General features: G+C 43.7%; 1 protein-coding gene across 1 annotated transcript; it reads right to left on the bottom strand.

Moving 5' to 3' along the window:
• Positions 1–11,499: 11,499 nt before the first annotated feature.
• Positions 11,500–16,094, bottom strand: LOC116562319 (tubulin alpha-1A chain). The gene is made up of 4 exons (XM_032294489.1): positions 15,752–16,094; positions 13,259–13,481; positions 12,985–13,133; positions 11,500–12,695 (listed from the first exon to the last, which is right to left on the bottom strand). Exons 1-4 carry the CDS (start codon positions 15,752–15,754, stop codon positions 11,715–11,717), a joined length of 1,356 nt encoding a protein of 451 aa, XP_032150380.1. The 5' UTR covers positions 15,755–16,094; the 3' UTR covers positions 11,500–11,714.
• Positions 16,095–16,873: the final 779 nt, after the last annotated feature.

The raw sequence follows: 16,873 nt of genomic DNA, 5'->3' as shown, positions 1-16,873 counted from the left end.
GGATACTTAAAATAGCTACGCAAAATAGCATCTTTGGTGCTTGAAATTCTCTTCCTGGAGATTTCTTTAAAAGTCAAATCTTTAGTTTCTAAAAATTCCCTGTTTAAATGCCAATACTTCAGGGAAAAATAACATCTTGAAAAATCAGCTCCAATTTTTTTTTTTTAATCTTTCTCTGTTGCCTAAGCTGGAGTAGAGCGGCACTATCACAGCTCACTGCGGCCTCTCCCTCCTGGCTCAACAGATCCTCCCACCTCAGCCTCCTTAGTAGCTGGGACTACAGGCATATGCCACCACACCTGGCTAATTTTTGTATTTTTTATAGTGACAGAGTTTTGCTATGTTACCCAGGCTGGTCTCAAACTTCTGGCCTCAAGTGATCCACCTGCTTTGGCATCCTAAAGTGCTAGGGTTCAGGCAGGAGCCACCAAACCTGGTCAATACTATTAACATTTGATAAAGATCCTATTAGACATCTCTCCAGGCATATACACATATATAATTTTATGTAAATAGATTTGTACTATATATTGTAGAAAAGCAAGATTTGGTATTATGTTTGGTTATGAATCTCTTAGAGGTACTTCTTTTATTTATTTATAATTTGCAAGCTTGATGAGAAAACTAGATCCAGGATCTGTGATTTTTCTAAGAATTAGAGAATCTATATTATCATATATAATTATTGGTTAAATTATTATTATTATTATTATTATTATTATTTGAGTTGGAGTCTCACTCTGTCACCTGGGCTGGAATGCAGTGGCAGGGTCTCAGCTCACTGCAACCTCTGCCTCCCAGGTTCAAGAGATTCTTTTGCCTCAGCCTCCCAGGTAGCTGGAATTACAAGCATGCGCCACCACGTCCGACTAATTTTTGTATTTTTAGTAGAGACGGGGTTTCACCATGTTGGCCAGGCTGGTCTTGAACTCCTGACCTCGTGATCTGCCTGCCTTGGCCTCCCAAAGTGCTGGAATCACAGGCCTGAGCCACTGCGCCAGCCAAGTGTTGGTTAAATGAATACAAAGCTAGTGAGTTCATCTTAATAGCTTATTTGAGGAATGCAGGTACAATTTACGAATTAACAAAAATCCCTGAATAGACATATTTATTACTCCCTTTAACTCTCCAAATCATATTATAAATGCTCTGCAGGTAACCCGAGTCTTGGAGTTAAGGGACTACATTCCAGAATGCTAAAGACAGACTGAGTAGTAAAATAGTTTCACACACACATACGAATCTTATTTTTACATGATCTGCTAAGAAAATGTAATGGAGAAGATCTGAAACTTGTTATAGAGAAAATAACAGTCAAATTTAATCTTACTTAAGTCCTTTGCCTTAGCCTGATTAATCAGATAAAAAGAATCCTTATTTAGCTTCCTGAGTCGTATTCTCATCTTTCAGCTTTCTTAGCAGGAGAAAGACAATTTATAGCATAATGCCTAAATAAATAAAGTGCTTACACATGTGATATGTACGCATGTCTTAGAATAATGAGGCTTGCTCCAGGTAGGTGAGCAAACATGCAAGCATTTTCTTGTTCCGTGATTCCACGATTCCCTATGTTGTATAAAATGGCCCACCTGGTAGAGTGGTTTACATAATGTAATCCCAGCACTTTGGGAGGCTGAGGTGGGTGTGTTGCTTGAGGCCAGAAGTTCAAGACCAGCCTGGACAACATAGTGAGACCTTCTCTACAAAAAATAAAAAAAAATAGCCAGGCATGCGGATGCACACCTGTGCTCCAGGCTACTCAGGAGGCTGAAGGGAAGGATCCTTGAGCGCAGAAGGATCACTCAAGGCTGCAGTGAGCCATGATTGCACCACTGCACTCCAGCCTGGGCAACAGAGTGAGACCTTGTCTCTAAATAAATAAATAAATAAAATGGTCCACAGAGACTTTTGTTTGCTATGTGTAAAAAAACAACCAGCCAGGGGCAGTGGCTTATGCCTGTAATACCAGCACTTTGGTAGGCCAAGGCAGGCAGATCACCTAAGGTCAGGAGTTTGAGACCAGCCTAGCCAACACGGTAAAACTCGTCTCTACTAAAAATACAAAACATAGCCAGGCGTGGTGGTGTGCTTCTGTAATCTCAGCTACTCAGGAGGTTGAGGCAGAGGTTTCAGTGAACCAAGATCACTCCATTGCACTCCAGCCTGGGCGACAGAGTAAGACTTCATCTCAAAAACAAACAAACATCAAACCAAATCAAATCCAACCAAAAACATCCTCAGTACTGGGTGAAGTCCTGTAATCCCAGAATTTTTGGAGGTGAGATGGGAGGATGGCTTAAGGCCTGGAATTTGAGACCAGCCTGAGCAACATAGCCAGATACTGCCTCTAAAGAAATGAAAAGAGCTAGGCATGGTGGCTCACAGCTACTTCAGAGGCTGAGGTGGGAGGATGGCTTGAACCCAGATGTTTGAGGATGTAGTGAGCTATGATCATGCTACTACACTCCAGCATAGATGACACGGTGAGATCCTGACTCTAAAAGAAAAAAAAAAAAGATCTTCTGGTATGGTGCCATGTATGATACATGCTCAGTGTCGAGTACATGATTAGATGGCATGTGAACACACATATATACATACACACACAGTCTTTGGTTGGAATTGCATTGAATCTATAGACCAATTTTAGAAGAAATGACATTTTTATGAGGTGACTGTTACAACCCATGGACTAAGTACACAATATTTATTTTGGTGTGCTTTCATGTTTTTATAATGAAGAATTATCAAAATATATCTCGTACATTTTTAGGTTTCTCCCGAGGCACTTTATATACCTATTTTTTTACTATTATGAATGATATCCATTTTATTTTATTTATTTCTTTATTTTTGAGACAGAGTCTTGCTCTGTTGCCTGGCTGGAGTGCAGTGGTGCAATCTCCGCTCACTGCAACCTCTGCCTCCCAGGTACAAGTGATTCTCCTGCCTCAGCCTCCGGAGTAGCTGGGACTAGAGGTGTACACCAAGACGCCTCGTGAATTTTTGTATTTTTAGTAGAGATGGGGTTTCACCATGTTGGCCAGGCTGGTCTCAAACTCCTGACCTCAAGTGATCTGCCTGCCATGCCTCCCAAAGTGCTGGGATTACAGGCGTGAGCCACCGTGCCCGGCATCTCCATTTTAAAGTTAAATTTTCTAACCCTCTTTGGTTTATAAAAATGCAATTACTTTTGTATATTTTTGTATCCAGCTATCTATCTATCTTTGAGACGAAGTCCTATCAATATATATCTATTTTTCTTTTTTTGATGCTATCTCCAGATATCAATATATATTTTTAATCTATCTAGCAGTGTGCCTTTTGAGACAGGGTCTCACTCTGTCACCCAGGCTGGAGTGCAGTGGTGCAGTCATGGCTCACAGTGTCCTCCCAGGCCCAAGAGTTCCCCCCATTTCAGCCTACAGAGTAGCTGGGACTACAGGCTCATGCCACCACTCTCAGTTAATTTTTAAAATTTTTGTAGATAGTGGATCTCAATATATTGACCAGGCTGGTCTCAAACTCCTGGGCCCAAGTAATCCTCCCACTTTGACCTCCCAAAATGCTGGGATGACAGGCGTGGGAGACACCACCTCAGAATTTCTGGAGTTTATTTCAGAAATTATTAGTTAATTCTTTGTTTCTTTGTTTAAGATGGAGTTTCCCTCTTATTGCCCAGGCTGGAGTGCAGTAGCGTGATCTTGGCTCACTGCAACCTCCACCTCCCAGGTTCAGGCAATTCTCCTGCCTCAGCCACTCAAGTAGCTGAGATTACAGGCCCCTGCCACCATTCCTGGCTAATTTTTTCTGTACTTTTAGTTGAGACAGAGTTTCACCATATTTGCCAGGCTGATCTCAGACTCCCGACCTCAGGTGATCCGCCCACCTCGGCCTCCCAAAGTGTTGGGATTACAGGTGCGAGCCACCACATCTGGCCAATTCCAGTATCCTTATATCCTCATGGATTAAATGGTGGGTTAAAAGTGTTCTAACATTGCCAGGTCATGGTGGCTCACACCTGCAATCCTAGCACTTTGGGAGGCTAAGATGGGCAGATCATTTGAACCCAGGAGTTCGAGAATGGCTTGGGAAACATGGTGAGACCCTGTCTCCACCAGAAAAAAAAAAAAACAATAAATTAACTGGGAATGGTGGGTTGATCCTGTAGTCCCAGCTACTTGGGAGGCTGAAGTGGGAAGATCACCTGAGCCTGGGAAGTCTGCAGTAAGCTGAGATAGCATCACTGCCCTCTAGCCTAAGCAACGGAATGAGACCCTGTTTCAAAAACTATATATAACAATAAAGTGTTTTGGCCTGGCGCAGTGGCCCACATCTGTAATCCCAGCACTTCAGAAGGCTGAGGCGGATGGATTACCTGAGGTCAGGAGTTCGAGACCAGCCTGGCCAACATGGCGAAACCTGTCTCTACTAAAAATACAAAACTTAGATGGGCATGGTGGTGGGCACCTGTAATCTCAGCTACTCAGGAGGCTGAGGCAGGAGAATCACTTGAACCGGGGAGGCAGAAGTTGCAGTGAACCGAGATCCCACCATTGCCCTCCAGACTGGGTGACAAGAGCAAAACTCTGTCTCAAAATAAACAAACAAACAAATAAATAAAGTGTTTTAACATTAACAACCCAATTTAAAAATGGGCAGAGAACTTGAATAGGCATTTCTCTAAAGAAGATATACTAATGGCTAATAGGCAAATGAAAGCTGCTCAACATTACTAGTCATTAGGGAAATGCAAATTAAAACTACAACCACTTGATATTAGAATGGTTTCTATTAAAACAAACAAACAACCCGGGCGCGGTGGCTCAAGCCTGTAATCCCAGTACTTTGGGAGGCCGAGGCGGGTAGATCACGAGGTCAAGAGATCGAGACCATCCTGGTCAACATGGTGAAACCCCGTCTCTACTAAAAATACAAAAAATTAGCTGGGCATGGTGGCACGTGCCTGTAATCCCAGTTACTCAGGAGGCTGAGGCAGGAGAATTGCCTGAACCCAGGAGGTGGAGGTTGTGGTGAGCCGAGATCGCGCCATCGCACCTGGGGAACATAGTGAGACCTGTCGCTACAAAAAATGCAAAAATTAGCCTGGTATGGTGGCATGCTTGTAATCCTAGCTACTCAGGAGGCTGAGGCAGGAGGATCACTTGAGCCCTGGAGTTAGAGTTTGCAGTGAGCTGTGATCCCACCACAGCACTCCAGCCTGGATAACAGAGTAAGACTTCATTTCTTAAAAAGAAGTTTTGTAAGGTGAAACAATTCTGGAGATTGGTTGCACAAGAAGTGAATATATTTAGCAGTACTGAACTGCACACTTCAAGAATGGTTAAGATGGCTGGTGCGGCCGCTCACCCCTGTAATCCAGCATTTTGGGAGGCTGAGGCAAGAGAATCACTTGAGCTCACAAAATGGAGACCAGCCTGGGCAAGATGGCAAAACTCTGTCTCTACAAAAAAATACAAAAAATTAGCCAGGTATAGTTGCTCTTAGACCTGTGGTCCCCAGGAGGGGGGAGGAGGCTGAGGCAGGAGGATTGCTTGAATCTAGGAGGTAGAAGTTGCAATGAACCAGATCACGCCACTGTGCTCCAGCCTGGGCAACAACAGAGTAAGGCCCTGTCAAAAAGAAAGGAAGGTGAAGGAAGAGAGGGGAGGGCAGGGGAGAGAAGGAAAAAAGAAAAGGAAAAGAAAGAATTCCCCTTCTGCAGTTAAGACACCAACCTGATATTTGGTTGGATTTTCTCATTTTGTTTTCCATTTTTAAGGATTTTTTTTCACCTTAATTTAATTCTCTCTTTTATAACATGGTTACATGTTTCTGTAGTCAAATGACACAACAAATGCGTCAGAAGTGCAGTTAGATCATGTGCTCTCCCCATCGGCAATCATTTTTTTTTAGTTCTTGACTTACTCTTCCATTGTTTGTTTGTTTCTAAAATTGTGGTAAGATACATAAAACAGGCTGGGCATGGTGGCTCACACCTATAATCCCAGCACTTTGAAGGTTGAGGCAGTAGAATCTCTTGAGTCCATGAGTTGGAGACGAGCCTGGGCAACAGAGTGAGACCCTGCCTCTACAAAATATACAAAAAAATTAACTGAGCCTGATTGCATAGTCCCAGCTACTTGGGAGGCTGAGGTGGATTGCCTGAGCCTGAGGTTGCAGTGAGCTGTGATCTTACCACTGCACTCCAACCTGGATAACAGAGTGAGACCCTGTCTTTTTTATATATATATATAAAATATATATATAATATTATATATATATTATATATTATATATATATTATATATAATATATATATTGTATATATAATATATATAATATATATTATATATAATATATATTATATATAATATATATATGAGAGACTCCTCAAAAAAATTATAATATATATATTATATATATATATTATATATGTGTGTGTGTGTGTGTGTGTGTGTGTGTGTGTGTAAAATTTCCAATTTTAACATAATTTTTTTTGAGAAGGAGTCTCACTCTGTTTCCCAGGCTGGAGTGCAGTGGCGTGATTTCAGCTCTCTGCAACCTCTGCCTCCCAGCTTCAAGTAATCCTCCTGCCTCAGCCTCCTGACTAGCTGGGACTACAGGTGCCCATCACCATGCCCAGCTAATGTTTGTATTTTTTTTTAGTAGAGACAGGGGTTTCACCATATTATCCAGGTTGGTCTTGAAGTCCTGACCTTGTGATCTGCACCTGCCTCAGCCTCCCAAAGTGTTGGGATTATAGGCATGAGCCACCTCGCCTGGCTTACATAAGTTTTTTTTAGAGTCGGTGGTCAGAATCTCACTATGTTGCCCAGGCTGGAGTGCAGTGGCTATTTACAGACACAGTTAAAGCACATTACAACATAAAAAATCCTAGTCTTTTTTTTCTTTTCTTTTCTTTTTCTTTTTTTCCTTTTTTTTTTTTTTTTTTTTTGGTGGGTTTTCACGATGGCCAGGCTTGTCTTGAACTCCTGACCTCAGGTGATCCACCCATCTTGGCCTCCCAAAGTGCTAGGATTACAGGCGTGAGCCACAGCGTCTGGCCAAAAATCCTAGTCTTAAGTGAGACTCATGCAATCTTCCTGCTGGAGTAGCTGATACTACAGTCTGGCACCATCACGCCTGTCTCATTTCAGCAATTTTTTTTTTGAGATGTGGTTTCACCATGTTGGTCAGGCTGGCCTCGAACTCCCGACCTCAGGCGATCCACCCGTCTCGGCCTCCCAAAGTGCTGGGATTACAAGCATGAGCCACCACGCCCAGCCAGCAATTTTTAAGTGTACAATTCAGTAGTAGCATAAAGTACATTTGTATTGTGCAAGCATCACTATTAGCGATCTCCAGAACTTTTCCATTATCCCAAACTAAAACTCTGTATCCATTAAACAATAGTTATCTGCTGAGTATTGTGGCTCACGCCTGTAATCCCAGCACTTTGGAAGTCAAGGTTGACGGATCACCTGAGGTCAGGAGTTTGAGACCAGCCTGTCCAACATGGTGAAACCTCATCTCTAGTGAAAAATACAAAAATTAGGCCAGGCCCGGTGGCTCACCCCTGTAATCCCAGCACTTCGGGAGGCTGAGGCAGGCAGATCACGAGGTCAGGAGATTGAGACCATCCTGGCCAACATGGTGAAACTCCATCTCTACTAAAAATACAAAAATTAGTTGGGCGTGGTGGCACATGCCTGTAGTCCCAGCTACTCAGGAGGCTGAGGCAGGAGAATTGCTTGAACCCGGGAGGTGTTCATGCCACGGCACTCCAGCCTGGGTGACAAAGCGAGACTCCATCTCCTCAAACAACAACAACTAACTCTCTATTACCTCCTTCCTTCTAGCCTCTGGTAATCACTATTCTACTTTTTGTCTATGAATTTGACTCTAGGTACCTCATATAAGTGGAATCACACAGTATTTATCCTTTTGTTTCTGGCTCATTTCACTTAGTGTAATGTTTCCAAGGTTCATTTATGTTGTACATGTGTCAGGATTTATTTTTTTAAAGCAAAATAATATTTCATTGTGTATATACACCACATTTGGTTTATTCATTTGTCCATTGATAGGGCTGTTTCCACTTTTTTTTCTTTCTTATTTTTTTTTTTTTTTTTTTTTTTTCAGATACGGGGTTTCACCATGTTGGCCAGGATGGTCTTGATCTCTTGACCTCATGATCCATCCGCCTCGGCCTCCCAAAGTGCTGGGATTACAGGCGTGAGCCACCGCGCCTGGCCTTCCACTTTTTAGCTATTATGAATAGTGCTACTATGAACATGGGTATACAAATACCCGCTTGTGTCTTTGCTTTCAGTTCTTTGGGGTATATACATAGAGAATTGCTGGATCATGTGGTCATTCTATGTTTTATTTTTTGAGGAACTGCCATAGTGCATTTCTTTGAAGGGGAAGATGAAGTCTCAATATTTTGCCCAGGCTGGGCTTTGAACTCTTGATCCTCCCACCTCAGCCACATAAGTAGCTAGGACCACAACGACATGCCACCATACTCACATATTTTACATTTTCTTTTTTAAAAAATTATTTTTTTAATTGAGATGGAGCTTCCCTATGTTGCCCAGGCTGGTCTTGAACTCCTGAGCTCAAGAGATCTGCCTGCCTCAGCCTCCCAAAGTGCTGGGATTACAGGTGTGAGCCACCTTGCCTGGTGCATATTTTATATTTTCAATTTGTTGCAGTCATTACTGTTTTCAGTGCTCATGTTGTGTCATTAGTGAGAGCCCCTTCATGTTGGCTCCTATATCCTTCTGATATGACTGTAATAGTCTGATATCTTCCTTGCTTTCTGGAATGACAAAATATTTGAGGCAGAACTTGTATATTTCCTGCATCAAGCTTGAAACCAAAATTTCTCTAAAACATTCTAGTTCCTTTAAGTGGGAAATGGCATAGAGACACCACTATCTGGGGGCTAGGGAGTATTCATTACTACATTGGTCCTAGGCCTTTTTAGTGGACAAAGTTAGAAAATCTGGGTTTTTTTTTCCATTTTGTAATTTAGAATCAAAAGATCATAGGGCTTCTATTGAACTTATTTGGTTGTATACCTGTATCTCTTTTATCCTACATTTGGCTCATGTAACCAACAATCACTGTACACCCACCATCTTCCTTATACTTTGTTAGGTGCTGGGAATGCACATCAAAATCTACATTTCATCTAGTTTCCATATTGTTTTTATGTGAATTAGTGAGGCTTTTTACTTTTTGTGTTGGCTTGTAGTTAAAACTGACGAGCACAATATTGGATTGGCTTGGCTTTGAGATTAGTTTATCTTGATGTCATCCTTTTTTTTTTTTTTTTTTTTTTGAGACAGAGTGTCGCTCTGTTGCCCAAGCTGGAGTGCTGTGGCAAAATCTCAGCTCACTGCGACCTCCGCCTCTCAGGCTCAAGCAATTCTCCTTGCTTCAACCTCTTGAGTAGCTGGAATTACAGGTGTCTGCCACCACACCTAGCTAATTTTGTATTTTTTAGAGATGGGATTTCGCTGTGTTGGTCAGGCTGGTCTCAAACTCCTGACCTCAAGTGATCTGTCCACCTCGACCTACGAAAGTGCTGGGATTACAGGTGTGAGCCACCGTGCCCGGCCCATCTTGATGTATTTATTTTTCTTTTCTTTTCTTTTCTTTTCTTTTTGAGATGGAGTCTCAGTCTGTTGCCAGGCTGGAGTGCAGTGACACAATCTTGGCTCACTGCAACATCCGCCACCTCCCAGGTTCAAGCAATTCTGTCTCAGCCTCCTGAGTAGCTGGGACCACAGGTGCCTGCCACCATGCCCCACTAATTTTTTGTATTTTAGTAGAGATGGAGTTTCACCATGTTGGCCAGGATGGTCTCGATCTGCTGACCTCGTCAGCCACCTGCCTCGGTTTCCCAAAGTGCTGGGATTTCAGGTGTGATCCACGGCGCCTGGCCCCAATGTATTTCTTATATTACATTATTTCCATTAACTTACATGAACCATAGATTTCAGTAATTACAATACTATTATACCCCATAGTTGCCAGTGTCAAGGGAAAAACAGATTAAATGGGTCATTAATACCAAAAAAGACATTTCATTGCCATTGGGTATTATCCTGATATGTTTGGCGGTGTCCCCACTCAAATCTCATCTTGAATTGTAGTTCCCATAATCCCCACGTGTGGTGGGAGGGACCCAGTGGGAGGCAATCGAATCATGGGGGCAGTTTCCACCAAGCTATCTTTGTGATAGTAAATTCTCATATATCTGATGGTTTTAAAAGGTACTTTCTACTTGGCTCAGCACTCATTCTTTTCTCTTCTGCCACCATGTGAAGGACGTTTGCTTCCCTTTCTGCTATGATTGTAAGGTTCCTGAGGACTCCCCAGCCATGTGGGACTGTGAGTCAATTAAACTTTCCATTATGAATTACCCAGTCTCGGTTGCTTCTTCATAGCACCGAACTAATATGTATCCCAGAACCAGAAAATGTGAGAGTAGGAAGACGATTTACTGTGCTTGGGAATAGACTTTTGGTCAGTTGGACTGGGGCACAGCTCTATTGTTGGACAAATCCTAAGTCTAAAACATTTTCTGTGTTTATGCTGATGCATACAATTGCACTATTAAGGTTTCCTCTGAAGCTATTGGCCCATATTAACCCGGAGAGTTAACATTCAAGTATGTAATTAACACATTAGAGTGAATAATGTACTAGGCTTTTCCAAAATGACATTTAGCTTGAAATAGATTTGGGAAGAAGGTAAATAACTAAGTCTAGCATAAGGCCACTTGCACAGAGAGCAGATTTGTTTTGGGAATCCTGGGCAGAGGAAGCATAATGGCACTAGACACATGCCAAGGAGCTGAGGGCACATGAAAAGGTGATGCATTTGCAATATTCACCATTTTATGTTAAGTTACATGAGATTCGGCAGTCAACCAGATTCTGGCTGTGCATTACCAACTTTCAACTCCTAAAAAGTACTGGCAAGTTAAGTAACTTTATTATAATAATGAGGTAAAAACTTAAGAATAGTATGAGCCAGACAAGGTGGCTCACGCCTATAGTCCCAGCACTTTGGGAGGCTGAGGCCAGCAGATCATGGGAAGTCAAGAGTTTGAGACCAGCCCAGCCAACATGGTGAAACCTCGTCTCTACTAAAAATACACAAATTAGTCAGGTATGGTGGTGGGTACCTGTAATCCCAACTACTCCAGAGAAACTCTTGAACCCAGGAGGCCGAGGTTGCAGTGAGCCAAGATGGCGCCACTGCACTCCAGCCTGGGCAACAAAGCAAGACACCATCTCACAAAAAAAAAAAAAAAGTATGTGATGCTCTGTAATGGTAATCTTTACATATGCATTTTATGTTTTATAAATAAAAGTTTTAAATTACTATGTATAAACCACAGGCAATACTTATTCTTTATTCTCAATGCACTGAATACATAACAAATTTCAGACACCCAGATAGAAAACACAGGACTGAATTCATTTAAGACAGGGAATACTTTATTCGAAACCCATCAAAGAAATGGACAGCTTGGGTCTGTAACAAAGCATTCATGTTTTAGAGCATAGGTCAGTAATTGTATATGAGAGCATACACTGCTACATACAAATTAACTGATCAGACCACAACTTTTCAACGTTTAAAACAGAATAAGCTTCCCTGTAAAAGCAGCACCTTTGTGACATTTTAACTTTAGTATTCCTCTCCTTCTTCTTCACCCTCTCCTTCAACAGAATCCACACCAACCTCCTCATAATCCTTCTCAAGGGCAGCCATGTCCTCACGGGCCTCAGAAAACTCTCCTTCCTCCATCCCCTCACCCACGTACCAGTGAACAAAGGCACGCTTGGCATACATCAGGTCAAACTTGTGGTCCAGGCGAGCCCAGGCCTCAGCAATGGCTGTGGTGTTGCTCAGCATGCACACAGCTCTCTGCACCTTGGCCAGGTCTCCACCAGGCACCACAGTGGGAGGCTGGTAGTTGATGCCAACCTTGAAGCCAGTGGGACACCAATCCACAAACTGGATGGTACGCTTGGTCTTGATGGTGGCGATGGCAGCATTGACATCTTTGGGAACCACGTCACCACGGTACAACAGGCAGCAAGCCATGTATTTACCATGGCGAGGGTCACATTTCACCATCTGGTTGGCTGGCTCAAAGCAAGCATTGGTGATCTCTGCTACAGAAAGCTGTTCATGGTAGGCTTTCTCAGCAGAGATGACAGGGGCATATGTGGCCAGAGGGAAGTGGATGCGGGGATAGGGCACCAGGTTGGTCTGGAATTCTGTCAGGTCAACATTCAGGGCTCCATCAAATCTCAGGGAAGCAGTGATGGAGGACACAATTTGACCTATTAATCTATTCAGGTTAGTGTAGGTTGGGCGCTCGATATCGAGGTTTCTACGACAGATGTCATAGATGGCCTCATTGTCGACCATGAAGGCACAATCAGAGTGCTCCAGGGTGGTGTGGGTGGTGAGGATGGAGTTGTAGGGCTCAACTACAGCTGTGGAAACCTGGGGCGCCGGGTAGATGGAGAACTCCAGCTTGGACTTCTTGCCATAATCAACTGAGAGCCGTTCCATGAGCAGGGAGGTGAACCCAGAACCAGTTCCCCCACCAAAGCTGTGGAAAACCAAGAAGCCCTGGAGACCAGTGCACTGGTCGGCCTGTGGGGAAAGAAAAATATTTTAATGCCAGGAGACTTTCTCTTAGAAAATCTATTTAAACTTCTTTAGATTATGAACCGAACAGATTGATGCAAGCATGAGGAACTGGAAAAACAGACATATACACATAACCTAGGGATCATCTGATTTATAAGTCCAGTTAATATAGCAAGCAGCCTATTCCACATTTTGGTAGGTGCCAAGGAATGAACAATGTCAGTCACTCTACCCAACTTGCACTGGAATTATCTCACTGCACTCTAAATGCATATTTATATATGGTGTTTACCAGTTTACGAATTCGGTCCAACACGAGGTCAATGATCTCCTTGCCAATGGTGTAGTGCCCTCGGGCATAGTTATTGGCAGCATCTTCCTTGCCTGTGATAAGCTGCTCCGGGTGGAAGAGCTGGCGGTAGGTGCCAGTGCGAACTTCATCTGGAGAAGGAGGGAGAGAAAGACAGAGGGACTGGGTGAGTGAGCGAGTGACCAGCAGAGCCCCCAGGACAGGCCTCCTGTCCCAGCACCCTGGGATCTCACTTGGGTTACTGAGGCCAACTCACCAATGACCGTGGGTTCCAGGTCTACAAACACTGCCCGGGGCACGTGCTTGCCAGCGCCCGTCTCACTGAAGAAGGTATTGAAGGAGTCATCGCCTCCCCCAATGGTCTTGTCACTTGGCATCTGGCCATCAGGCTGGATGCCATGTTCCAGACAGTAGAGCTCCCAGCAGGCATTGCCGATCTGGACACCAGCCTGGCCGACGTGGATGGAGATGCACTCACGCTGTGGGAAGGAAAAGTGAAAAAAATTATAAAATTAAGCTGTATTAGCATTTCAAACTTTGAGTAAATTTCTACAACTATTTCTAATGACATTCAGGTATTTTTCAAAATCATTTGAGGTCATATCCCCAGCATGCTACAAAGATTAAGAAAAATCATCTGCTACAAATGCTGCATATGGGTGTGGTCTGAATAATGATGTCACCTTGGCCCTGTTCAGCACATGGTACCAGCCCATTGTTCCTACTACCACGCTTGAATAGAAGACTTTTCATATTTAAAAAGTATTCCAGGCTGGGCGCGGTGGCTCACGCCTGTAATCCCAGCACTTTGGGAGGCCAAGGCGGGTGGCTCACCTGAGGTCTGGAGTTCAAGACCAGCCTGACCAATATGGTGAAACCCCACCTTTAAGAAAAAAAATAAATAAATAAAATAAAATAAAAGTATTCCATATCCGAAGCACAAATTTTGTAAAATAAAGTAAATCCAATCCATGACTTAATTGGGATCAATTTTACTGCTTTCTTCCCTTTTAAATAAAGATTAACGTTTCTTCTGAATAGGACTTGATATTGTAACAGGGACATCTGAACTGCAGCTGAGGCAAGAAGCCACACCCTTCTGCAGTCTGTCTGCAGAATCCATCACTACCAGGGGTTTAGAAGCTAGACAAGGTCTGCCTTCTGCATTGCTGTATTTGCAGCGCCTGGTGCTAGCCTGTACTGTCTGCTACATTATTTAACAGAGCAAGCTCTATTTCCAGCAACTGCCTACATGATCTCATTGTGCTGTTTTGCCAGTTTTCCTCCTCTGACCCAGCCCGGGACCATGTGCCTGAATTGAAATGAATTAATGAAGATTCGCTAGAACAAAAGACAACGGGATGTGGAATATAATTCTTCTTTGTCTGCAGCAATTTCATCACTTTTCTTTTCTTTTTTAAAAAAAGGTTTTTCCAGATCTTCTCCACTGTTAAAAGTGAAAAATAACTGGAAATTTAAAAAAAAAAAAAAAAAAAAAAACATACAAAAAGGTTCCTAAGTTAGAAAGAAGCATCACATGATAAGCTACCGAACAAAGAATAAAAGCCCAGTGGAAGGATAATGAAATATTTATTTAAAACAACAAAATAGTATTTTCATCTTGAGATTCTCTACCTACCACATAATATTCATATTCTTTGCATCCAATAGAGGTTTTCTTCCTCCGTGATCTTTAGGGCTACCACTTTCATTGTCTATTCACTGATGTGGTGGGGGCCATCGGCGGGGAAGGGCGTTTCCTAGGTCCTGACTATCAGGGTACCCCGGGGGCTCATAAAGTGCGCTATCTCTCTCGCTGAACGTGCAGCCCAGACACACACACACACACACACACACACACACACACACACACACACACTCTCTCTCTCTCTCTCTCTCTCTCTCTCTCTCTTTCTCTCTCTCTCTAGTCGGTCAGGGCAGACGTTAAAGAGCTTGTCAAGTGAATTGTGATTTTGCTCAAAAAAAAAAAAGTCATCTAACATATAATAGTGAAGAAAACCCTTTTGGATCCTACAGTTTCGCAATGACGAAAGGCTTTTCTTAAAGTCTGCTACTGACAGAGGAGGTTCAGCGAGGGCGAACCCCGCCCCGTGGCTCCAACGCCATAGAAGCCAGAAACAAACAACCCCGCCCCTGCGCCGCCCTGAAACCCGCTGCCGGGGGCTCCAGCAGAAACTCACCGTGTTTTCCCGGGAAAAAAAAACGCCAACGACCGCGAGGGGTCTTCCCACGCTAACCCCAGGCTGCGCTTTGTTCCCGTCCCCCCTCCCGCATCCCCCAGGTCCCCCACCGTCCCAGCTCTTTTTGGGCGCCTCCTCCTCTCGCGGTCCTCAGAGAGCGACGCGAGATGGAAAGAGGCCCCTCCGCGGCAGCGAAACCGGGCGCACAGCCACGGGGCCCAGCCGGGACGCCCCAGACCCCTCGGTCGCGGCAGACGGGCTGAGCTGTCCTCAGCCCCGAAAGGCTCTTGGACAACACAGGCGCCCAGGCGCCGCCTTTGTACCTCCCCAGCGCTCAGCTGCGCTCTGGGCGCAGTCCTGGCCCGGATCCTGCACCCGCACTGCGGCGGTGGCGGCGGGGCTTGAGGATTTGGGGCAGACAAAGCTAAAGCACACGACGACCCTCGCCCAGACAGCTTACGAAAGAAAAGAGCTTAAAAGTTTTCCAAGTAGACCCTGGGGGCGCTGACTCCACCCAACGGCCTCAAAGAGCGGAAGCCGATTCTCACCATGGTTGCTGCTTCGCGGCTGTCGAGCAGATGGCGGAGACGAGGAGGAGAAGTTGTTGCTTCTTACAGCGCGACTCTTAGGCGGTCGATGTAAGAGAACCTGCGGCACATGGGCGGATGCGGCTCCCTATATACAACTCGGTCACCATGGGGATGGGCTGGGGCCTTTTCCTGTTGGTCCAGACCCCCAATCTGCCCAGAGAAGTCATGACAGGAGACTGGTGATTGGTGCAAGCGACGTGGGATGAGGTAATCTCTCCCCCACCCTTTTTTCTCTAGCATCCATAGACTGTTTGCATCCTTTAGACAAAGAGACCGTGCAGAAGCAGTCTGCCGAGCATCCATTATGGGGTGGGGTTGGGGAGGGGCGGAAGAAGAAGAAAGGGGACTGGGTTTGGAAGACTTTATATTGCTTAAATCTCAAACTACGGTTAAAATTGTCTATGTGAGGGGTTTTTTCCTCTACACTTAATAACGGAATTTGTGTTCAGATGCACTATTTAGAGGAAAATTACTGCCAGCCCCTCCTCGTAGTATGTTAGACTTGACTACATTCTGTTAGGGTTTAGCGTCTCTAATTGCTGTAAAAATAAAGTGGGAGAGAAAATGGGCGTGATTGCTCAAAATGGCTTGGGTAAATGTGATTTTTTTTTAATTTTAAAAAGTATTTATTAATACAGTCATTCAAAATGGTTTCTCAGGTTCAACTAATTTATTTTCAGACCTTCTTTTGCAGGCACACGCACACCCAAATAGCTAAACAAAACTGGAAGATGGAAAGAATAACCATACTAAATAAAGAAGCGAACACATAGTTCTAACATGGCAATAAACAATCGCCAGTGAAGGTAGAGTAGTTATAATAGTTTACTAGAGGTATTCCTTTATGAGACGTCTATGTAACACATTTTGTGTGGTACATTGTCCTTGGAATGCATCATCTTTCCTGATATAGAATTGGGAAAATACAAGGAGAAATAATTGAGTTCACAAGTTAGTACTACATGTGTGCAGTTATGTTTATGCACTGTACTTTTGTCTGAAAAGTAACAAGCAAAATAATAATTACCAAGAAACCAAATTTAAAAGAAGAGAATAGCATAATGTAAAAAGCACACCATT

Source organism: Sapajus apella, unplaced genomic scaffold (assembly GCF_009761245.1).
Source record: "Sapajus apella isolate SASKATOON/1434 unplaced genomic scaffold, GSC_monkey_1.0 scaffold2, whole genome shotgun sequence".
Taxonomy (NCBI): Eukaryota; Metazoa; Chordata; class Mammalia; order Primates; family Cebidae; genus Sapajus; species Sapajus apella.
Note: the sequence above shows the minus strand (reverse complement) of the source record. Positions and strands in the feature narration are given on the sequence as shown.

Bases quoted from the DNA above. Each gene is read 5' to 3' on its own strand.
- LOC116562319 (XM_032294489.1), bottom strand. The intron at 13,134-13,258 runs GTGAGTTGGCCT...CTCCTTCTCCAG, and splicing joins CCTGGAACCCACGGTCATTG to ATGAAGTTCGCACTGGCACC. The intron at 12,696-12,984 runs GTAAACACCATA...CTTTCCCCACAG, and splicing joins TGGACCGAATTCGTAAACTG to GCCGACCAGTGCACTGGTCT.